Source organism: Ammospiza nelsoni, chromosome W (assembly GCF_027579445.1).
Source record: "Ammospiza nelsoni isolate bAmmNel1 chromosome W, bAmmNel1.pri, whole genome shotgun sequence".
Lineage (NCBI taxonomy): Eukaryota > Metazoa > Chordata > Aves > Passeriformes > Passerellidae > Ammospiza > Ammospiza nelsoni.
In genome coordinates, this window is record NC_080668.1 from 9243176 (window position 1) to 9268402 (window position 25227).

The 25227-nt window shown below is 43.1% G+C and overlaps 1 protein-coding gene across 1 annotated transcript in view; it reads right to left on the reverse strand.

The window, feature by feature from the left end:
- Window positions 1-1942: 1942 nt before the first annotated feature.
- LOC132086131 (SET-binding protein-like) overlaps window positions 1943-25227 on the reverse strand; it is a 241438-nt gene continuing 218153 nt past the window's right edge. Inside the window, 4 exon segments of the mRNA XM_059491599.1 lie at window positions 1943-2177; window positions 9631-9781; window positions 9899-9970; window positions 14525-17984. Coding sequence (XP_059347582.1) covers window positions 1943-2177; window positions 9631-9781; window positions 9899-9970; window positions 14525-17984 — 3918 coding nt within the window.

Here is a 25227-nt window from a genome sequence, read left to right on the forward strand (position 1 = left end):
GGCAAATACTTTGTTCAGTGTCTAGACACACATCTTGGGCATTAATAGTATTGCTTTCACAAATGAATCCTAGTTGTTCCCTAGTTACACAAGATTCTAAGTTTACTGTTTGCCACTTTTCATTCCCCTTTCATGCCCATACGCCATGTTCTGAAGGGTAGAGCACCGTTTTTTTCATGATTTACTCCTAGTGCAATGATGGGGTGGATAACATAAACAGTGGCATTTCGTATAGTAAGCACAAAGGCAGTGGCCACCTTAGAAGCAGGATCATAAGTGAAATTCACCATAGTCTGTCGCAGACATTTTTTCACAGAAATCCTTTCTTTCATATTTCTGCATTTTCTGGGAAGCAAGAGCCTCAGAAAGAGAATGTAAACAATTGTTATCAGCTGCTGTGGAATGCAATAGGATTGCACCTGTGATTGGTTCATGTTCCCATGTTTATAATTAACGGCCAATCACAGGAGCAAGCTGGGGACAGAGTCCCTGGACACAACTTTGTTATAGATTCTTTCTTTCTATTCTTAGCTTAGCTTTAGCAGCCTCTGCAACTTCTCTCTTTATTTTATTTAGTATAGTCATAATGTATTATATATCATATATCAATAAATCCAGCCTTCTGATCAAGAAACAAGATTCTCGTCTGTCTCTCTCACCATGGAGACCTTCAACAGGTTCCCTGTAATATCTGGTGACCCCTCATGTCAGAGCAAAAATTAATTTGATAAGACCAGAGGAGCAAAATTGCTGCACTGGGTAAAAATCCTGTATGTGTAGCATTTGATGGTTGCTTTGAAGTGACCACAGAAGTGGATTCAAGCCAGGAGCTGAAGAACTGAAGATCCTGATTTGGACAGAGTTCACAGCCAAGGCTGACCACAAAGAGAACCTTCTTCTGGAAAACCTTCAGGAAACATGGTAGACAAGAGCAGCATACCTGCAGAGCTGGCCAGAGCAAGCTGGACTTTTTCAAAAGGTACTGTTCATTTTTCTATCCCTGAGGATTCAGCCCTTCGTAGTCTGTGGCTGTTCGTATGGCAAACACATGCCTTGCATGAAGAGGTTCGTTTTACTCCTTCAGAGAAGAAGCTTATTGCCCTCTGGCAACACTGGTGTAGAGAAGATGGTTTTTTTCTGTCAGCAACAGATCTCTATGAGTTCTTTCGATGGGCAAAGCTTTTTGGGTTCTTTACTGATGTCTTATACGCTTTGGATGTTTTTGTCTGGGAATGCCTGAATTCCATTATCCAGTTCGTCTGGAGGGAGGGGCGTCTTTTGCCTTCTATCTACCCAGCATTTATAAAGCTCTTCCCAGTTCTGAAACGAAGAGCAGCTACTTTTCAATGGATTTCTAACTTCTATGGGCAGGCTCCGTTTCCACCGTCCCCGGGAGAAGACCCAGTGGGGGATGAGTTTGGGCTTCCCGGCCCCCCCGCTTCGCGGCGGGCGGGGGGTGAAACTGCGCCGCGCGAAGCAGTTTTTTTTACTCTGTCTCCGGAGCCTGCGCAGATGGACTGCTCTCTTCCCCCCCCTTCTCCCCTGCAAGGGAGATGGGAGTGGACAGTGCTGCGACAGCCGGCCTCAGACCCCGCCTCGTTCAGACATGGGGGCGGCACCGGTCTCTGAGGCTTTTTCCAAGCCCCTGCCAGCGCCGCCTCTCTGAGTGATCCTGTGTCCGCCTCTCCAGGTGGTCCCGCCCACGGCTTCACAGGTGTCCCCGCCCCTGCCAGTGCCTGCGTCTGAGAAGGCAGAAAAGGCACTTCCGGTCCCTTCTGAGTTGCTAGGCGATAAGGATGCGTCTCCAGCTTCCGGCTCAGCGGAGGAGGAGATCTCATCGGCCCCTTCGGCCCCTCCGCCGCTTCCATCGGCCCCCCCGCCACTCGGACCAGCTACCCCAGCAGTTCTGCCGCTATCAGACACTCTATCCTCCGTGTCGGCGTCAGAGACTGCCCTGGAACTGGCGGTTTGTTCGAGTTCGGACCATCCCGGACTGGCTGCTGTAGCAGCCGCCCCGGCGGGGGGTCTCTCCTTCCGTGGAGCGGGGGCTGCCCGCCAGTTGACTCTGGGGGCAGCCTGTCTCCCTGTTTTGAAGATCAGCATTCTCGGCGGTTTGGGGGGTGGTTTTTCGGGGATTCTCCCGTGGAGATTGCCAGCTCTGCCGCCTCTCTTGCGCCCTAGTGGCATGGGGCAGGTGCATCCCGAGAGTTCTGCCTTTGGTCCCCAGCCCAGAGGGGGTGGGGATGATGCCATGGGGCGGATGAGAGACAAACCCGATGCATTGCAGAGGGAGAGGGCACAGTTGGAGGAGACCATAGCTGGTTTGCTGTGGGGAACAAACATCTCCAGACCCCAGATGGAATTTCTGGTGAAGGCTTCTATTTCCCTGCTGCTAGCATGCCTCAGTGGTTTTGGGGAAAGGAAGCGTGTCACCACCCGTGCTGCCATTGTACTGGCAGCAGGGTGCAGGCCTGTGGGAATGCAGAGCCTGTGTCATGGGTTTGGCCTGGGCCATTGGGCTCAGGAAGTTCCTGGGCCGGGCCCACTGCGTGGCCTCCTTATGTTTCTGGGAATTCTGGTTTCTCCTACCGGTCCTGGTCCCCCTTTGTAGGCCAGTTTTGGAGTTCCTGGTCCATCATGGGCCAGGGCCCCCAGGGCCTTTCCTTCTCTGGCACTGCTCTGTTCGGCTGCTGCTCCTTTTGCTTTTCAATCAAAAAAAAAAAAAAAATTAAATAAAAAAGATTGAAAATAGCGGGCAGCAGCTCTGAAGCACTGAAGCATTGAAGGGCCAGAAAAAGGACATTCCAAAATTGTTCAAATTGTTTGAAATTGTTGTAAGACTGTCAATGGTTTTTGATAACTATTGATGGAACTCTTTTGCAGCAAGTCTGTTTTCAGGACCAAAAAGGACTCTCAGATGTCCAAAAGAAACAACTTCAGCTGATGGACTGTTCCTGAAACTCAGCTGCTTGGACTTGAATTTTCCTTGCATTGTTTTTTGCATTTTCTTAGATTGTAGGATTGTTTTAGTGATTTGTTAGTATTGTATGTATATTTTACAGGTGAAGAAATTTCCTGTTCATTTCACATCAGCATTTTTCTTTTAATTTATACAATTTAGAGAGGTGAGATGTTGCAGACATTTTTTCACAGAAATCCTTTCTTTCAGATTTCTGCATTTTCTGGGAAGCAAGGGCCTCAGAAAGAGAATGTAAACAATTGTTATCAGCTGCTGTGGAATGCAATAGGATTGCACCTGTGATTGGTTCATGTTCCCATGTTTATAATTAACAGCCAATTACAGGAGCAAGCTGGGGACAGAGTCCCTGGACACAACTTTGTTATAGATTCTTTCTTTCTATTCTTAGCTTAGCTTTAGCAGCCTCTGCAACTTCTCTCTTTATTCTATTTAGTATAGTCATAATGTATTATATATCATATATCAATAAATCCAGCCTTCTGATCAAGAAACAAGATTCTCGTCCGTCTCTCTCACCATGGAGACCTTCAACAGGTTCCCTGTAATAATAGTCCACCAGGACTGAAACTTCCTTTCAAAATCAATCGCATTATCTCAGAGAAATCATTTGAATTTCAGCTGGAAAATTACCTTCACCCCCTTCCCATATGATCAAAGCTGCTGTTGCCTGCATCCATAACTGTGCTTGTATACAACTGAAAGCTAAAGACACATTATCTTGAACTGTACTAAGCGCTTCTACTATTACCTTGTGGTCTTGGTCCCTGGCCTTTTCCCACTTTGGCAGTACTTTTGAAATCTGCCACTGGCTAGTTACTAATGCCAATAGAGATGACTGTAAGGGCTGTTTCAATTTTGCTAGACCACCTGCTGCAGTGGCCAGTTTATTCATCAGTATTTCTAAATCAATTCCATTTAAAACTCCCAATCTTGTCCCTAATATCCCAGTTAGATCCTTTCTCATTCTGCTCCTGAGGTGTACTTGTCTTTGTAACCATGTTGTCCAGCCCTCAAAGGATGTCCTTAGGAAAGAGGAGCAGGCTGGTTGGATTTTTGAGATATTAATTTGCATTAGCAATTCAACATGTTTGAGAGACCACTCTGGATTGAACAACAGTTGTTGTTGACCCATATTCCTCACTGCATATGGGCCTATTTCATTTACTTCATGTTCAAGTTTGGGTTGGGTCTGAACTGCTTGAGTACTGGTGTGAGTTGTATAAGGTCTTGCCGTTGTAAAAGGTATAGCATCTATTTTAAATTTAAATGAGAGCCCAATTGCATCACGAGCCCAAAGACAAGTCACTTCTACAGGCTGTATTAATGTGAAATTACACCAACTGTCTGATTTACTTGGGCTATCACTAACTTCCTGGTGCCTGTATACAGGAGAGGCTGAGACACTAATTTAATCTGCTCTCTCATGAGTGGTCCCATTGACCACCCGGCATCCTACCTTGATTTTGTCTCTTCTGATACCTTGAAGTGTCCACAGTTCCCGTTCCTGTCAATCCTGCTCCTCATATACCTGATCCCCGTGAATCACTACAGTGGATAGGTTAAAATCTTTTGTCTCAGAAGGTTCTCCCATGGATCCAGTATACTGATTAAAAGCCTGGGACCAAGGCCATTCAGCATCAGTTTGGATAGAGGTATTCTCTAATTCTAAGACTCCAGTTATAATTATACACAAAACAATTCTGTAAATGAAATTACAAACTACCCCCAGTCGCAATATACTAATTTTGCCTGAGTAAGTTTTAGTCTCAGTTCATTGTCTCCTGATGTCTCTCTCCAAGGAGCTTCTGGGGTCTTCTTCACTTGAGAGTGGTGGACCCAAGCATTCTGCTCCTTGATCTTGATTGCGGTGAAGGTGGTGAGAAGTACCTGGAATGGTCCTTCCCACTGTGGTTCCAAAGTCTTTTCTGTAAGAGACTTAGCATATACATAATCTTCAGGCTGTGTGTTATGTACTGGTCCATCTAGCTCCCTACTTCCCTACTCCGAGTTCCAGCCACATGTTTCTCAATTTCTCTGAGCTGTTTTCTTAAGGCCGCCATGTAGGTGGCCAGTGTTACCTTCCAATATGGGTGGACATTCCCTTTTGTATTCCATATGGTCTTCCATAAAGCATTTCAAAGGGACTCAGCCTTTCTTTAGTTCTAGGTTTAGTTCGAATTCACAACAGTGCCAGTGGAAGAGCTTGGGACCAGGGTAGATGAACTTCCTGCCCCAGTCTTAAAATCTGCTGCTTAATCAAATTATTCATTTTCTCTACTAGGCTGCTTGATTGGGGGTGGTATGGAGTATGAAGTTCCCAATCTATGCCCTGGTGGCTAGTAATCTGTTGCACTATTCTGGAAATGAAATGTGATCCTCTATCCGAGGATATTGTGGCTGGAACTTGGAAGCGTGGTATTATTTCTTGTAATAATACCCTAGTCACCTCTTGAGCTTTGACAGTTCTGGTGGGGAACGCTTCTGGCCACCCTGAAAATATATCTGTCAATACTAATAAATACCAATACCCCCCTTTCCTTGGAAGTTCTGAAAAGTCAATTTGCCACTGCTGTCCAGGCCCATGGCTCCTCCCAGTCTGACTAAGGTTTTGTCTGGGGGTATTTTTGGGGTTAGTCTGAAGGCAAAGATCACACTGTCAGGTCACTTGAGTAATAATGGCATATAAATTCCTGGCAATGATTCTTTCAATCTAATACGTGTTCAGGGTATCTATTCCCCAGTGTGTTTTTTTGGTGCTCCTCCCTTTCTAGTGACTGTAACAAATGGGAAGGGATTATCAGCTTCCCTTCAATGGTAGCCTACCCTTCTTGGTTGTATGTCCCTTTTTGACCTTTGATTAGTCTTCTGTCTTTCTTATTATATTCTGGCTTACTTTCAAGGGAAATTTGTCCATCTGGAATTAGAGCTCTTTCAACAGTTACCTCACCTTTTGCTGCTTCCTTTGCCTCTCTATCCGCCAGCTCATTTCCTTCTTCCAATTCTGAGCTCACTCTCTGGTGTGCCTTAATATGCATAATTGATACCTTTTCAGACAGCTGAACTGCTTTCAGCAGCTGGATTATCTCTTGCACATGTTTGATGTTCTTTCCCTGTGAGGTCAGCAGTCCTCTCTCTTTCCACATGTCTCCATGTGCATGCACTCCAAATGCATAGCTCGAGTCTGTGTAGATGTTTATTCTCTTTCCTTTTGCCATTTCCAAGGTACGGGTCCATGCAATTATCTCAGCCTTCTGCACAGAGGTGCCTGTTGGTAAGGGTCTGGATTCTATTACCTCTCTGCAGGTGGTCACTGCATACCCAGCATGTCACTTTCCATTGGCAACATAGCTACTCCCGTCAGTGAACCAGGTGTCTGCAGCATCCAAAGGAGGGTCCTTTAAGTCTGGGTGGCTGGAGTAAGTAGCTTCAATGGTCTGCAGGCAATCATGGTGTACTGCTTCTCCTTGATTTCCACTGAGAAAAGAAGCTGGGTTGACAACATTAGTTCTTGTTCCATCATGATGGCCTGGTACTCCAGGAACCTCTGTGGTTAAAGCCAGTGGCCACCCTTTACTTCCAGTACTATGGATACTGTGTGAGACACTAATACAGTCAGTTTTTGTCCCAGGGTAATTTTGTGTGCTTATTGAATATTCAGCATGACTGCTGCTATATCTCTGAGGCAACCTGTCCATCCTTTGGCCATTGCATCTAGTTGCTTGGAAAAGTAAGCAACTGCCCTCCGATATGGACCTAAATAGAAAGAATAGTTTACTTACATCTGGAAGTCCCAAAGCTGGAGCTGACACAAGGACACTCTTTAGCTGGTGCAAGGCCCATGTGGCTTCCTTTGTCCACTGGAGATCTCTATCTGACAAACAGTCCATAATTATAAACCCGCAGCCAGCAACACCCTGCCATGCCTAAGAAGGTTCGGAGTTCCTTTGTTGTCTGGGGTTTCGGGGTTTGGCATATGGCTTCCTTGCGAGCCTGCCCCAAAGTCCATTGCCCAGCAGTAACCTTGTACCCCAGGTAGATTACCTTCTGTTTCACTAGCTGTGCCTTTTTCTTTAATACTCTGTATCTTTGGAGTCCTAGGAAATTTAAAAGGCTTCTTCCTTCTTCCTGTGGAGCTTCCCAGGACTCTGGATCTTTTGCAAGTTGTTCCCCAAACAGAGTGGGGGAATTTTGAAGCCTTGAAGGCCTTGAGGCACACAGTCCATGTGAGCTGGGTTTTGTGCCTGCTTTTAGGGCTTTCCCATTCGAATGCAAAAATTTTCTGGCTAGCTTCATGGGTAGGGAGGCAAATGAAGGCATCTTTCAGATGTAAAACAGGAAACTAGGTTAGCTCAGGTGCTAAACATGTTAGTAAGGTGTATGGGTTTGCCAGCACCAGGTGCAGATCAGGCTTTTACTGCCTGACCCTAGCTGGTTGTTTTCCTTAACTTGCACAGAAGGTGCATTCTCTGCCCTCCCTGGTATGTTAGAGGCCCATACCCCAGGAAACACTGGATTAATTATTTTCTTGTTAATTTCATCCTTATTTTCAATTTCAGTTGCACTAATTGTTACAATTAAGCCTAGTATGTCTACATATTGTTGATCCTTTACCTCCAAAATAATCTCCCCATCTTTAAATGTGATCTTGGCTTCCAGCTGCTCCAACAAGGACCTTTGGAGAGTTTGGCATATAGAAAAACCTATGAATATTTTGATGGTTTTCAAAGTATGCTTTTCCATATTGGCCAGTTGCCCCCTTACCATAACATAATAATCTGTTATAGGCATCAAAGCTTTATTTAACACTGAGTATGTTGCTCCCTGTGAGAGTCTGTCTGAAAATCTTTCATTTTTGCCTCACAATTGTCATGAAGAGAAAAGACCACCGAAAGGTTAAAAACTGTTGAGCCAGTTGGGAAAGAAAGTCTCATGCTTATTCAGTGTGTTCACAGGTGGTGTTTGCAGAACATGCCATGCTGAACTTGAAAGGGGCATGCTGCCCTTTCTGAACAATGGATCTGGACTTTCTCCCTACCTTCTGACCTGGCTGGTCTGAGCTCTGGGGTGGCTCCCCCCTCCAAGAGAAGACCCCTCTTGCCTGCCTTCAACCACCGTGACAGACAAACAGAGATGCGAATCCCCTCATCAAGGAACCAAGACAAGACAAGAAACCCCCTTGGCACCCCCCTGGCACCCCCCTGGCACCCCCTTGGCACCCCCTTTCAGAGACTTGGACTGAACCCCCCCCCAGCTCGGGGAGGGGGGGAAAAACTGCCCAGAATAAATGTACCTGCGAGCATTCGGCCATGAAAACAATAGAGTAAACACCCCCCCTCCTTCTGTTCCTATTCTTTTCCCCTCCTTGGAAACCTAATTTCGGCCACCCGTCCCCCAACGAAAAACAGTATATTTTGGGGTGCGATCCAACCGTGCTTTGAGATCTCCCTGGGAGGTGCACCAGTGAGCTTCGACGGCTGGACCCCCGAAGGGCAACAACACGTTTCGGTAGCTATAGCCCCCTGACCTTCTTTCGTCCCTCTTCCCTTGTCTTACCCTTTTCTTCCCCAAATTCCCTCACCAATGCACATCAGCTGTGGTTATTTCAATAAAATTGCATTTTGTTGATTTGTTACTGCAAACCCCCTGTGCCTTGTTGGTTATTTTTGTACCAAAAAATCATCCATCACCCGTTCACTCGGGTGGACCTCGACACTCCCGTATCTACTAAAAACTCTATTTTCTTAGTTCCCATCTTTCTACCCCATCCCAACTCTTTGCCTTAATTCAAAGTCTTGGGGTATAAAATAGGCTGAGCACACTTAACTTTAATTATTTCTGTTGGGTTTCTTAAATTACTTGAAACTTTCTTTTCTAATAATTCAAATACTCTGTTACTTTTCTTCTCGTGACTGGTTGCTACTAAAATCCTTATAGCTCTCTGAATAGCCTTCGTTTCCTTAGAATAACACAAATGACAAAATGCCTGTCTTGGTCTCCTCCACCTAAACTCTGTTTTACAAAATGTCAGTCTTTTCCAGTTCTCTTCTTGCACAATCTAATTAAAGCATTGTTTCCACTGACACTCACTTTGCTGCCTTGCAAAAAGGCTGTGCTTGCTACAGCAAAAACTCTAATATGTCCACAAACACAGACCTCCCCCACCCCTCCTCATATCTCAAATCCATGAGAGTCAGGGCTTAAGTTGCTGTGGGAGGGGAATTCCTGGAATTCCTTTAATTTGTTTTACTATAGTTAGACATAAATCACCATACTGCAGTTTTTCTGCATAAAATGCTACACTTGTTGCAAACAAAATCCTAAAATCTCCACAAACACAACCCTACAATCCCAAGAATCAAATTACCACAATGCAGGAGAAGAACCACACAAACTCACCAGGAGAGGGGTATCTCTCAAAGTGCCCACTTTTCTTAACACAACATAGCATAAAGCACTTCAGCATCTACCCATATCAGTTTCCTCTGGTCCTCACACACTCTGCACACAATCAAAATAACAGCACACAGTAAAATTCCAGGGATCAAGTCCAAACTACTGGGGCAGAGGAACCCCCTGAGTTCATCTAGCCATGGTTAAAATGTGCACAATCTACACAAATCACCACCTTTAAACACAATAAATGTCCTCACCCATGTTTCTCCACTTGTTCAACTTCTCTGCAGGGCACTCCCTGCCCCCATAGCCCGCCCCAGCCAGTGCTCGGGGCCTCACGTGGCTGCTTCAGACACGGGTAGAATTTCCCCCCCATGCCGTGGGTACACTCACTCGCTTGTTCACTCTCTTTTATACACCATGCACTCACATGATTACAAACACATTAACATTAACCACACAATGCATTAACCATACAATGTCCAGACACCACAAGCATACAAACTTCAGGTTCAGTTGACTCACCCCCAGAATCGCTAGCGGTTGCCCTATCGAACAATGAACTCATCTCCAGCCACTCTATCGGCCAATGGCTGCCTACAGGCACAGGAACGAGGCTGCGCACTCAGACATCTCTGAGTGACTTACCCAGCAGTCCTATCTCTCTTTCTCCCCCCCAGGGCCCCTCGATACATACTGTTTATTCACACAACAGCAGGTCATTGTGAGACAGGGTGGTGCCCCCTCCAGGAAACATCTCCAGGGTGCGCCAAGGAGGTCCATTCTCCCCTCTGCCCCTGCGAGGACGGAAAATCTCCTGGCTGGCTCGCCATAATGAATTGCGAAAAAAGAAAACCAACTCCACAACTTTGTGAAAGTTGTAAAGCCAGTATGTTTATTACAGCACTGGACACATGTGGGGATTGCTCCCCTTCAAAGACATGCATACCTCTGGGAACTCCAAATCCTTTTTTATTTCCCATACTAATCCATGTGCATGGAATTCCACAATAGCTTCATACATATTCATTTTACTGATTTCACCTTATACTTGCGTCTAGTTACCCTTGCAGCTAGTTTTTTATCAGAAAGTACAAAAAGAACTACTGGGTCATGCTGCCCTGTCTCCCACAGTCTCTTCATCTGTTTCAAAGTTCAAGGCCCCCCCTGATCTCTGTCCTTTGGCTGAAACATTTTCTTCAAGCATATTTTTTTTGCGAGAATAGGCAGTCAGACCAAACAACTATGTTTGCAAGCTACAGACTTAATTCAAAGATGTACATTTTACCCAAATCAAAATAGATTTCTACTCTGGATAATTTCCACTCTGTCTCATCTGTTCAGTCTATCAGCTGGTGTGATAGCTCTGGGCATTCTCCCCTTCACATGCATTGTTCAGATAACCCAGGCCGGACATCTGTCATAGTGAGTTATCTATGGTGCCAGTGGGGTGCAATCCCCAGCTGACAATAAATATCTTGCCTTGAGAACAAGATGTAGGGAGAGAAGATGAAATTTCTGACTGACAGACACTTCACTTTACAAACTATAAAAGCTACACAAAACTTTCACAAAGCAGAAGTCTTTTGCACTCACCATGAAAACGTGTAGGGCTTCTCATCAAGGTTTGGACACATCTTTGTGGTTACTTTCCTGGGAATTGAGTGAAGAACCTCCATCATCAATTTGGTGGTAAGCTACATTGACTCCTAACCTATACTATTTATTCACTAGCTGTAATATAGGTACCTTTTATTGTGCACTGTATTTTTATCTACTAATAGTTCTTTTTGTTTATTCTGTGTAGTAAGTAAATAAGTCTGTTTAAAATCTTCTGTCTGGTAATTTTGTGTCTATTCAATAAATAATTCATTTTATAATAGACCAAATCTGCCATTCTTAAGAACTTGTGAGTGAGAACCATCTGGGGTGTAGGCCACCTCAAACAGAGCTACTGCCAGAAATCTGAGTAAAGGGCAGGACTTGTCTAAGCTGTCACTCCATTTGTATCAGACTGCAACCAGCTCCTCCAGAAAGTAAGAGGAAAAACTCTTCCCTTGACATCTTGATATTTCTAGATCGTAAAATCATATATAGGCTTTAAGGTTATATGACAGGACTGTTTTCTACCATATGCATGGCCACTACATAGCAGCAGAGAACACTGAACTTTTTAAAAATAGCTAAATGCTGTTACAACACAAATAAAAATTTTAAAATAGCAACAATTCAATGGCACCTGCACCAGAACACTACATTGAAACAAACTGCAATTCCTGAATGCCTAAGAGCACCTAATGGTTCTCTTGACCCTTATATCACAGGTATCTCCACTGAATGCAGGTGGGTTTGCTCCATATTTCCTCTCCAGCAACATACAATGAAGTTACAAATGGTATTACTGAGCATACCAAAATGTCCACTCAGTAAAGATAATACTGAAATTGTGATATAAATTTATTTTCATCTTTCATCTAAATATTTAGGGTGTCTCCTCTTATCTCTGTTATATATAATTTTTATATTGTGAAAAATAACAAATACCAAATGAAAAGAGCAATTAAGCAATGGAAGTGGTTTCCTGGGACAGAGCTATATGACCTTATAGGACTTTTTTTTCTTTTATCTTTTATTTTCTGATTAGTCAATCACTGTTTAGCCATCACAGGGAAATGTAAGGTGAATTAGCAGAAAGAAGGTGAAGATTATAATGGAAAAGTTTAATTCCCCCCTCAGTGAGAACTGGTCAGCAGTTATGGCTAGACTCAAGTGAGGACCTATGTTGGGAATTCCAGTGAAGGTCAAAGGCAGAGAGGATAAAAAGCTGCACTGAGATCTTAGACAGTGTCATGGTTTAAAAAGTATTAAAAAAAGTTTTAAAAGTTTAAGCAGCAAATCTGACAGAGCTCCTATTGCAAGTTCTACCACACCATCTTATGTTTTTATTGGCATGGACAATAAACTGAAGGAAAATAACATGAAATGGCCTTTTTTAACTAATTATATTTCCAAGCAAGCCTGGTGGGGATCATGCCTCTACTTTGGAAACTCTTTTGGGTTCAGCAGTAGTGAGAATTTTGACAATTTGTTGCATCTAAGTGAAATATATTAAATTGGAAGTAAAGGTTTAGCAAACATCTGTTCAAAAAGCAAAAAGGCTACAAATCCAACTGTTATCAAACTGTGAAATCATAAACTTCCACTAAAAGACCAATAAATAGCCTTGTTAAAATTTTTCAAGACTTTTAACCCTTGTCTTCTAGGACACAACTTCCTTAATGCAATAGACACTGGAGCATTTGCTGGAGAATATTTTTGTTATTTGTCAGGCATATAGTAACCCTGATACAACCAGTGACTGAATTCAGTCTCTTTTCCAACATGTTTCTGTGTCTCATTTCTGGGTGTCACAATTGGTCTGATATAATACAGTTTCACTAATGGGAATGTTTTCATTGGGTAAGCTCTCATTTTAGACTGTTTTTCATTGCTATAGTCCAGATACTGGTCTCGGTGAAGGAAATGGAAATGTCTAGGTGGCTTAAGCCTGAGCAGTCTTTGGAACTCAGTTACAAGTCAAAAAAAACCTTTGGAGCCTTACTTTGGCAGGTTATACAAATTCTCGGCTGATTCTCTTTTCATTTTGAAGGCTATGAATTACGGGGTTTTTTGAAGATCTTTTTTTAGCACATCACAATGTCATCCACCACTGGTTGGTTCAGTAAAGCTCACCCTTTTCTAGAACCTTGTGTGAAATCTGCTTTGTGATAAATACCTGACAGTGCAGGAGCTCTGGGCTTGCTTCCAAGCTAAATTCATTTATATTGCAGCAAAACACCTGCAACTGTGTCATCACAAAAGCATCTCCCTTTAGTAAAGTACAATTCAGTCTCTCAGACAAGATTCAGATTCCTTTCTTTGCCCCTCTGCAGGAGATGAACAGATGTCCTTAGCATCTGAAAGGAGTTTCTTCCTTCTTCATCTACGCAGCTTATATATCCAAGTCATGAGACCTAAAACTCTTCAGAATCAGTTGGTGAGGGTTTATTGCTTCCATTACACTAGTCCCTTCCCATAGCCACTCAGTGCTAAGGATAATTTCTTTACATGACATCTGCCGACTGGAAGTGAGAGATTTACACTGATATTGTACCCAGGATCTCTATATATTCAGCACAACCATCACCGTGATGAGTCCCTCTGGATCAGCAGTACACCACAGCAGTCATGGGACACAGACCCAGCTCCACAACTTCCCATGCATCTGGTCCTCCTCATCAAGACATGGCTTTTGTATGCTTTGTGAGCCAGAGCAGAGATTCTTCCCTCTGTACTGTGGCTGTTCTCCCAAAGGCTGGGCAACGACTACCACGCCATGAGAGTTGACACCGATGAGGAATACCTACCTTACCAACAGGTATTATAATTGATGCTGTTGCGGAATGTAATGGTGAGATTTTTTGAGGAAGCTCAACAAACTATGAGAGATAGGTGAAGGCAGGACAAATATTCAAAACAATGTTGTGCAACTGTCACAGACATCTTTTGTGGAAAATCCTTTCTTTTAGGATTTTTCCTCTTCTTGGAAGCTGGGGCCCCAGAAGAAAAATGTAAACAATTATTATCTGCTATTGTGGAATGTAACAGGTGCATCTGTGATTGGTCTTCTGTGAGTGTTTGGATTTGCTGACCACTCACAGGAGAGCTTGCTTGCTTGCTTGCTTGCTTGCTTGCTGCCTGGACACAGAACTTTGTTATTCATTCCTATTCCTATTCCTATTTGATTCTTAGCTTAGCAGCTTCTGAATTTTTCTCTCTATTCTTTTTAGTATAGTCATAATGTATTATATATCATAAATTAATAAATCCAGCCTTCTGATCATGAAGCAAGATTCTCGTCTATCTCTCTCACCCTGAGGAACCCTCACAAGTCATGCAATATACAACAACTCAAAGACTTTTAAAGGTTTTGGCTTAAGGCATGCACAGCTTTCTTGTTGATCTCCCCAGAGTCTGGATGCAGACTGGCAGTCAATTACAAAAAGCCAGAGAAGTTATTGACCCATCAATATATTTGGTGTAGATGACAAGTCCCTCTTTGGCATTAAAGTTTAAATGTAGTAAGGTAAAATAGAATAAAGCAGAGTTTACCTGAAGAAGCTGAAGAATCATAAGTACTTCTGTTCTTCCTATTTATCCTGAAGGGCTGAATGTCCTTTCCCCTGAAAGCTCCAAAACCTTCAAAGCTTCTTCTTTTATTCCCACTTGCATCCTTGTCCTGCTTTCCACTTGAGGAATTAATTTCACCAAAAATGTCCAGGGACTCTGACCTTCCATTACTCCCAGTATCACCAGAGTATCTCTTTGTGCAAGAGTCAATGGGATCATTGCTTGAGTTGCTATTATGTTTACTCTGTGTCCACTGCTGGGCATCAGAAAATGATAACACAGACAGTGTATCCGCTTCAAAGTTACTCTTTGAGCCTTTGTGTCTGGTTTCACAATGCTGGTGCTTCTGCTTCTCCTTGTGTTTTCTTTTCTCATTGAGCAAGGAGAAGTCTTTATCTGAGCTGCTTAGCCTTTCATTGATTGCATGGCTGGAGAAGCCAGTGGACTTGCTAGCAAAGAGACCACTCAGACCTTCAGGTGTCCCCAATATCTGCTCATCCTTATGCTTATGTTTGTGCTTCCTTTTGTGAAGTTGGCCACTTGAAAGGCTTGTTCCTCCAACTTTTGGAGGAGCCAAAGAGGACTGCATGTCTCCAAGACCCATTCCCATAGGGGCCTGTAGGTGCACTTCATGTTTTGCTTTATGTTTGGCAGTGGTGGACATCTTCATATGAGAGCTTGCATGGAATTGGGGTGGGGGCACAGTAGGTCTCATAAATGGGGAAGCCGCTCCAAGTGTGTGAGACAGGTACAGAGGAGCTGCATACTGACCATAGTAACCAAGATTCATCATAGGCATAGATGTGTAAGGCATTCCATAGGGTGCATAGTAACTCCCACTGGGAATAGGGTAATCAAACCCTTGTAAAAAAGGCACCTTTGTCATGGCATCATTGGTTTTGGCAGGTCTACCATGCTTCTTCTTAGACTTTATATCAGAGGTCTTGCGAAGATAGAGCCATGGGTCATACTGGATATATGGCACAGGGTAGTAGTGACCAAAATTAATCCTGAAAATGCTGGGATATGGATTTTTATGATAAAATATATAACTTTTATGAGAAATCCTGAACACTTGAAACTTATTGATGAGTTCATCAAGGTCTGCCAGAAACTGGAGGTCATCTCTGTTCTGCTGGCTTTCCCTTTTCCTCTTGTGCTTTGGCTTTTTAATACCCTCATGAAAGAGAAAGCTATCCACAATGAGATGTTTTTGCTGATGACCATGCCTGTTCTTTATGCTGGTGTCAGATGAGATAGCCTCAGAATTGTCCAGGGTGCAGAAATCAAAGGAGCATCTCCAGCGGGATTCTGAGCTTTTCTCATTTTGGTCAGAAGTACTGTTGATGTCTGTACCTACCCCACTGCCACTCGGGATGGTTTCCTCTCTGTGAGACTCGCTCACTGGCGACAGCATGACTTCTTTCAGAGAACCTATTTCACAGAGGTGAGAAGGTGAATTAGCCATTAACCAGGGTGGAGACAGCTTCCAAGTTTTACGGTGCATTCCTTTCTGGGTTTTTGGAGGAAGAGCACTGATAGGTTGAAAATTTGGCATAGTTTTTAACTCTGAAAAATTAGTTTCAGTGCTTGCAGGGCTGAGGTTGTCATTAATCCTCACTAACTGTGTTGAAAATGGATGAATAGCTGCTGGTGATGATGCCACAAGTGACTGCAGGTTGGAAGGCACTGCTGGGTTTTCTGGCTGGCTGAAAACAGGCCTTGAGTGCTTGATGGCTGTCTTAGGTTCTTCTGTCTGAGGCTGCAGCTCTGCCCTTGGCTTTCTGCCCTGTTTTTTACCAATGTAGATAGTCCCCCTCTCGCTGACATTGATCTGCTTCCCTAGTCTAGCATCAATGGTGGTTGGCCCAACACTAAACAGGGTCTGGACTTTTGCTTTCAGAGCTATGCAGCTGGAGCAGGAGGACAAGATCTGATTGAGAATGTTTTTCCTCTTGAGGGTTTTCATTTTATTAATGGTCTTGATGGTCTTCTTATCTAAAACCCCAAGCTTCACGATCCTTTTGTGAAACTTGAGTTCACTGATGGACTTGTCCTCTCCTGGAACTATCTGGGCCAACTTGGGCAGATTCCTTCTCCTCTTCCTTTTCTTTGTTCCTGGAAATTCATGACTGATTGGACTCACTAGGCTGGTGGAGGTTCCCTCATGAATGGTTTCAACAGTGAGCAAAGGCTGTTTCTTTGGTTGTCCTCTTTTTTTCTTGACAGGTGTGATCGCAGTAAGACTGTCTGCATTGGTATAAAGAGGGCTAGATGGTGTGATTGGATAGGCTAAAGGAGGTTCTACAATCAGCTTCTCAGATGTTGTCATGGAGGTCTCCTGAAGGATAGATTTAGGTTGGTTACAGGTCCATCACCACTTAGCTGCATGTTTGGGGTGCTGGACTTCAGATAATTTGCTGGCTGTGGGAAGATCAGTGGGTATGAGAGTGGATGTCGCAGATACAGATTTTCTGAGTCTGGTGGCACAGTTGGGGGAGGCTTTGTCAGTGAACACACCACTGTCAGTAGCTACTAAGGGGGACTCATTTTCAATCACTTTTCCTGTCTTTGTGGCTTGATGATCTTTTTTACTCCCCTCTAGCTGAGAGCTAGTCCTGTTTGCTACTTCACTGCTCATAGCAAGTTCAGAAGGCAGGCTTTTCTCCTGGATAGTTTTCTCTATGAAAGATTTTGTGGACTGCCTTTTTTTCCTTTTGTGGCCAGAAGTATCTGTTGTCAGAGACTTTATTGGGATAGTAATTTGTATGCGACTGGTGTCACTTTCACAACTGCTAGCAGAAATAGGATTCTGATTTGAGGGTGATGTATCCAACACACCATCCATTGAATAAGACTCCTTTTTTCCTTCCACGCTGTCATGGGATTTGTTGTCAAATGCTTTCTGAGCACTCTTTACCCATTCGATGTCTGTGATTTGGATGGCTTGACTTAGAAAATTGTTTTTGCAGGACTTCGTCTTTGTACTCCTGGTGGGCTGATTGGGGGCTTTCAGCTGCACACCTCCCTCCTGATCTCCAAGAGGCAAAAGCCCATTGCACTCGGAGGCACTGCTCAGCTGGGCAGCCCTGCTGATGATGTTGGGTGATGGGACTGCACTGCAAATGGCAAGCTCTTTACTACCAGCTGACAGCTTCCCCCATGTGCTGCTGGCGCAGGACTTTTTTGCCTGGGATTTGCTGAAGGAAACTCCTGGCTCCATAGTGGAGACCTTGGTGGCACTAACTGCTTCTCTACTGGGTTCTGTGTTAACAAAGCAACTTTGAGAAGTGAATCCAGTATCAGAGCTTGCTGACCAGTCAAGATGGTGCTGGTTGCTACTTTTCTGCTGGTGCTTTGATTTTAAGGTATCACTGGTGAAATCTTGTTGGACACCTGGATCATAGTACAGAGCAGAACGTTTTTGTGGTCTGTCATAAACCTGAAAGGTAGCAGAAAATAAAAATAAAAAAGATTAGTTTATAAGTCCATTCATAACCCCTGGTTGCAGCTCTTTATTTTGTACAGTGAATGACAACTCTTCTTAACCAATGTTCTTGTAAGGGTTCGAAACCTTTATAGAGTCTTATATTTGAGCCAAATTTGCATTTAGATTTATGCATTGTAAAAAAAGTTTTGTTTGGTTTTCCCACTCTAACAAAAAGGGAAATATTTCTATAAATGCAAAATTGCTAAGGAAACATATTATACTGATTTTTAGTTTAAAGAACAAGTAAAATCACAGAATCAATTAGGTTGGAAAAGACCTCTGAGATCATTGAGTCCAACCTAAGACCAAACACCACCATCACAACTAGACCATGGCACTAAGTGCCACATCCAGTCAGTCCTTAAATACCTCCAGGGCTGGTGACTCTACCATCTCCCTGCACAGCCCATTCCAATATCTAATCACCCTTTCAGTAACAAAATTCTTCCTAATGTCCAACCTAAACCTCCCCTCATGCAGCTTGAGGCTATGTCCTTGTCTTAGGTTGGAAATGGGGGTATATATTCTATTCCTATCTGTCAGAGGTGGGGCAGTTATCTTCTGTTAATTGGGCAGTTTTCCTTTAGCTCTTCCATGACCAATCCTCCCTCTGTGGAGATAGTTTCTGTTAATGGGTCATTGAGTCTCACTGCATGACTGATAAAACTGCATCATCCCATTGTGAGAAGCTCTGCCCAGAGGGAGGAGCCAAGTATTCCTACCTGGATATAATCTGAGATTTGGAAGACCACAGGCAGCCTTTTGCACTGGAATCCCAGAGGAAGACCAGGCCCATCTACACCACCACTGGATCTTCAGAGGAAGACTACACCCTTCTGCAGGATCACTGCTTCAACAGAACCACATCTGTCACTTCAGGAGGACTACAACCACCATTTCAATTGGACTGCTACCAACACCCTGACCAACAGGGTGTCAGGTTGTATTCTGACTTTGTCAGTGTTGTTTTGTATTACTACATTGTTTATTTATTTGTTTGTTTTCTTTCCCAATAAAGAACTGTTATTCCTGCTCCCATATCTTTGCCTGAGAGCCCCTTAATTTGAAAAATTATGACAATTTGGAGGGAGGGGGTTTACATATCCCATTTCAGGGGAAGCTCCTGCCTTCCTTAAGCAGACACCTCTCTTTCCAAACCAAGACAGTCCTCTCATTCTGTTGCTGATCGCCTGGGAGAAGAGGCTGATCCCCACCTGGCTACAACCCCCTTTCGGGTAATTGTGGAGAGTACAAATATTCCCTTTCAATGGAAGTATGGTGCAACTAAGCCTCCTGGTGAGAATTCCTTTTTCCTAAAAAATAATCCTTCACAGAACTTGAAGTTCAACAACAGCAATTAAGCTCATTATTGTAAACAAGAAGAATGCAAAACTGTCTCTGAAGCTGCTAGCAAACAAGAGGAAAACCCATAGGTCCACTTCCCTATGAAGCCAGAATCTGCAGATTTATTTGCCTAAATTTCCCCACAAACTTAGTGCTTAAAATCATATGCAGAGCATCAAGTGTGTGAAGCATACTTGGCAAGTCCAAGATTTGCTTTACTCTCTTTCCATTTTAATAATCTGATATTTGCAATGTTTGTGAAAGGTATTTTCAATATGATTTCAAATCTTCTGACAGGAGCTCTTCAAGCCACAAAGGTTACAGCAAGGGCAGATTTATGCTGAAGACTGTTTGTAGCAGGACATTGCCTGCCAAAGGAGGTCTTATCTGTTCTGCCTATCAGCTGATGCAATAGCTCAGGACATCCTCCTCACATGAATTTGCTAATTGGTGCAATAACCCAGTCCTGACATCTGTCTGGTAGTGAGTTATCTCTGGTGCCATGTAGGTGGTAGTTCCAGTTGACAATAAACATCTTGCCTTGAGACCAGATTGAAGGGAGATAAGCCTTGAATTTCTGAATGAAAGACACTTCATTTTACAAACTATAAAAGCTACACAAAACTTTCACAAAGCAGAAGTCTTCTGCACATTCCCTAGAAATGTGTAGGGCTTTTCCCTGAAGCTGAGATGCTGCTTCATGGTTACTCTTCCAGAAGTTGAGTGAAAGGGCTCTGTGTATTCCATCATTAATTTGGTGGCAAGTTACACTGACTCCAAATCTATACTATTTCTTTGCAAGCTATAATAGAGGTACTTTTATGTTGTACATTGTTTTATGTAAATCTACTAGTAGTTCTTTGTTTCAACCTGTGTAGTAAGTTGTGGGATCTCAGCACCTCAGGACGGAGGTGCAGAGTGGCCGAGACCACCCTTGGGGGGCTCGGGAGTCCTGGAATGTTGCCAGAAGTGTCTGGTGGCTGGACTTTGATCCTACACAGGAGACGACACCTGTATGAGGATGGGAGGATTTCACTGGGTGAATGGTGAAGGGATAAGTTAATTAGAGTGTAAGACACAGGGTTTAGGATTTCTGTACAGGGGGGTCTAAAGAAGTAAGATGGAGGAATTGGGGCATGTCCTGTTCTTCTTCTTCTTCTTCTTGGCCTCCATCTTCTGTGGTGATGTTGGCACTTTGGGATTGGTTATTACTAAAAGTGCACTGGTTAATAAGGGTAAAAGGCATTGGGGAAAAAGTATAAATATTGTATACGTAACTTCGAGTATAAAGATAGGTGACCGCCCCGGGGGCGCTCAGTGTGCTCATGGCTGACATGCTGGGCAGACCTCTGTCGGGCCAAGAGAAAATCTTTTAGATAAACAATTAATAAACACCGAGACCGAGAAAAGATCTGAAGTCTCTCCTCGTCCTTTGAAGCGCGAGCTCTTCAAGGCCATCCCCGAGCCTTTCCAGGCCATAAATCAGCCGGTAGAAATCCGGCAGTAAGTAACTCTGTTTAAAGTATTTTGTTTGTTCATCTCCTGTCTATTCAATAAATAACTCATAATAAACCAGATTTGCCATTTTTAAGATCCTGTGAGCCAGGGCGGTTTAGGTGTGGGTAACCTGAATTTAAGCTGCTGCCAAAAATCTGAAACTAGGTCAGGGCTTGTCAAATGCTTTCACTCAATTCATAACACTGTTGCAGAGCAAAAGAAAGTTTTGTGTTTTTTTTCTTGCTGGGCCTCCTTCAGCTGAAGAAATTTTGCTACAGCTGTAACTTTTTGAGAAGTCTCTTAAGGCAGAAAAATTTTTATTCTTTTGCTTTCATTAACTGACTTTTTCTAGTAATTTGTTTTCTTCTGTTACATTTAGGAGCTTTTTTTGGTAAAGCTCTGGATCAAATTGTACAAGTGATTTTGTACAGCTAGTACTACAGACAACTGTCACAGACATATTTTATGAAAAATCCTTTTACTAGGATTTTTCTCCTGAGAAGCTGAGAGGCCTCAGAAACAAAATGTAAACAATAATTGTCTGCTGCTGTGGAATGCAACAGGTGGATCTTTGATTGGTCTCATGTGGATGTTTCTAGTTAATGGCCAACAACAGTCCAGCTGTCTCAGACTCTCTGGTCAGTCACATGATTTTATTATCATTCCATTCCTTTCTATTGCTTGCTAGCCTTCTGATGAAATCCTTTCTTCTATTCTTTTAGTATAGTTTTAATATATCATTTTCTTTAAATATATATCATAAAATAATAAATCAGCCTTCTGAAACATGGAGTCAATATTCTCATCTCTTCCCTCATCCTGGGATCCCTGTGAACACCACCACAGACAATTGTTCTAAGCAAACTGTAATGACACAGTTCTGAGTGCCAAATAAATGATGGGAGACTTAAATTTGTAACCAAGAAAAGAGTAGAAAACAACTGCTAAGTGTCTTGTATTTATGCATGTTATAGATACATATTTTAATATTGGCTTTTTGCATATATTAAAATGGATTTTATATGTTATAAAGATATAGTTTTTATTTCTGTTGTTAATTAAGCTTAGACATAGTTCTGAAATAGCTATGCTTGTGTAAAATGCCTGCTTGGATGGGATAACATCCAATGAACACAGGATGAGGACACCTGCTACAGATATGCCAACTATCAGCACTCACCATCTGAAAACAGTGTGGACCAAGGCCCAAACTGGAAGTGATAAAGAGAAGGAGCCAAAACCACAGCCAAGAAACACGCATGCTCTAAAAAGGCAGATCCCAAGCCGGGGCCATGTAAAATTGTTCCTGGAATATGTAAACTAGTTTATGGATATGCATAAGGGTTTATGAATATGCAATGGGCTGATGTAAGGGAAAAGGTATTTAAGGGGTATCTCCGAAGGTGACAGTGTGCTCTTGGCTGAGTGCCAAGATGCACCCGGCCGTAATAATCTTTGCTCTATGGTCCTTGTCTCCTATTGTCCTTTATTAAACTTTTCAAATTTTTACAGGAGAGTGAACGTGTTTTTCACATGCAAACACTCTCTTACAATTAAGTTTCTACCAGTAGTGTTACATTATGTGAAAAGCACCAATCACTTGTTTTTTAAAATTTAAAAAGTTTAATAGTAATAAAATGGTTATAAATATAGTAATATAATTAGAGTAATAAAAATTTGGACAATTAGGATTAAGACAATACGAGACAATAAAAACAAAGAGTTACGGACAGTCTGGGTACATTTTTCTGGGCAAAATAAGCCCGAAAAAGGACACCCGTTAACAGAGGATTAACCATTAAAAGCAATAGCCTGTTGCATATTTGTACATCTCAGACATGATGCATAAATTCCATCCAAACAATGGAGTCTGTCTGGTCAGTGTCAACTTCTACCTCTTAATCCTGACAGCATCTTCAGGGATGAGTGAGGCAGGAAGAAGTTAGTTTCTTCTGATAAGGGAGCAATAAATTCTTTTTCTCTGAAAGATTTAGGTGTCCTGTGGCTGCTATCTCAGTGTGAGTACCTCATTCCTCTCTTTAAAAAAATATCCCACATACATAGTTTTTATTTTAACTACAAAAGCTACATTTTAACTACAAAACTACATTTACCATACAATTAAAATGTTAATACAGCACTACTAATCAATGCAACATAATACATATAGTAAATATCTGTGTAGAGCCATATAATATGCACTTTTCACAATTAGGTCCCTGTTCAGGGTGTTTGCAACAGTTTTGGGGCAAGGAGACTGTCAACATAAGATGATTTTGACCTGGGAAATTAGATGTCCCCAGTTCTGAGCAACTTCAGCGGGATTTGAAAAGGGCTAAACACTCTCAAGCCCATGGTGCATTATCTAGTGACCACTAAGCATACATGTTATTGGCAAATTGATGTTGAGATATCTTTCATGAGCATATAAAAATGGGCATATGACTTTTCTGGTTATTTGCAATAACAATGAAGGTGTTCTGGTCCATCATCTGTGGAGTAATTAGGGATTCTAAAGTCCTGTGGATAGTTCAGCTGCTATGCACATGGATCTGCCATGTTCAGGAAAACAGATTTCTAGGAATTGTGGAATGAGAAAACAAAAACATGCAGCTGCAGTGAAGCTGCAGATGCTGCAGGCAAGTGACACGTGGTTTCTCCAGCCTGAGAAAAAAGCCAAATGCATAAACAACCCTCAGGCAATGAATGACTTGTTCCTCCTCCTCCCAGCGATCCTGCGCAGCGACCTCCTGCGTGTGAGCCACACAGCACATGGTGGCCATGATGCATTGCCCTCTTTCAGAAAATGGAGCCCATCTGTGCCCATGTCCTTGAGATGAAGCATGGGAGGGTTCAAAAGGAAACCAGCAGCACTGGCACTGAAGTTTGATAGTGTGAAAAACACATTCACTCTCTTGTGAAAATTTAAGAAGTTTAATACAGGACAATAGGAGACAAAGACAGTAAAGCAAAGATTACGGCACCAGGTGTGTCTTGTCACTCAGCCAAGAGCACACCATGACCTTTGGGGATACCCCTTACATACCTTTTCCATTACATCAGCCCATTGCATAGTCATAGACCCTTATGCATATCCATATTTTTCCACAAACTAGTTTACATACTCCAGGAACTATTTTACATGGCCCCTCCTTGGGTCATGTCAATGGGTCAAATGAGATTTCAGCCTCATTATGCTGGGGGAGCTATTTTCTGGGTATGATGAGGGAATACACCTCCCTCTCCCTGCCCAAGATTGATGTGAATGCTTATTGTCAGAGACTGAAATGGTTCATGCCTTAAACATTGTTATGAAGGAGTTTTGCCCATTATAGCAAAATCCGTATAAAGAAGCTACAACCACAGAAGCCCACCCCTCCTTGAAGATTCCTGGCTGTAATTTGGACTGTGAGTTAAGCCACCTAGATAAGATAAAGGGGACACTATTGTTCAGTCATCTCAGGTCTAGGGAGAAGTAAACAAGGCTGAGGGAAAAGAATGCATCCACAAGAAAGCCAAAGGCATCAGAAAATCATCCCTGGCTGGGCTTGGGTTGGGAGAAACCACAGCCCACAAAGGCCAGGTTTGCACACACTTTCCCCCAAACTGAGGTGGGAGAAGGAGGTTTCGGGTGTGTGGTGCAACCTCTGGTCAGAGGCACTAAACACCCCTCCTCCCTTATACAAACCAGCACAGCTGTGAAACTCCCAACCCCATAGGCCACACCCACAGGACATTCACGTGGGAGGCAGCTGAGGGGGTGTTATAATCTACCAAAGACCCCCCAAAGTGCTCCCCAGACTCATTCCTGAGGCCTTGTACCACAGGACTTCATGTGATGCAAAGTGATGCAACAGACCCAGAGTCTGCTGTAAGTGACTGTCAAACTGCCCACCTCCCCTCGGGGGGAGGTACATGGGCATTCCCACCTGGCCTGAGCGTATATTAATCCATAGAATAATGCAGTCTCTCATGGTCTTAGCTCATCCTTATGTAAGCTGTTTAATACTGTGTCTTGGGGTGACTATTATACTGTATCCCCTATTGTCTGCTTTATTCCCAGACATGGGTCCTGTAACTTTAAGCTGGGTCCAAGAGAAGGAGGGAGCTTGTGGAATTCTTTCTGAGGTCTGTGTTCAAGCATAAGTATTCCCCCGGCTCTTTATCAGGAGACACACGGAGAGTTGCATTCTTTGCTTTCAGCTAGCTTATTTTCTGTTAGCTGAGGCAAGAAGTTTTTTCTGGGACTGTGGCTTCTTCTTCTGGAACTGTTCAGCGTTGCTCTGGACCAAAACACCTGAACATCGATGGGTATGTGAGAGTCTGTCCGAAATATCCTTCATTTTTTGCCGCA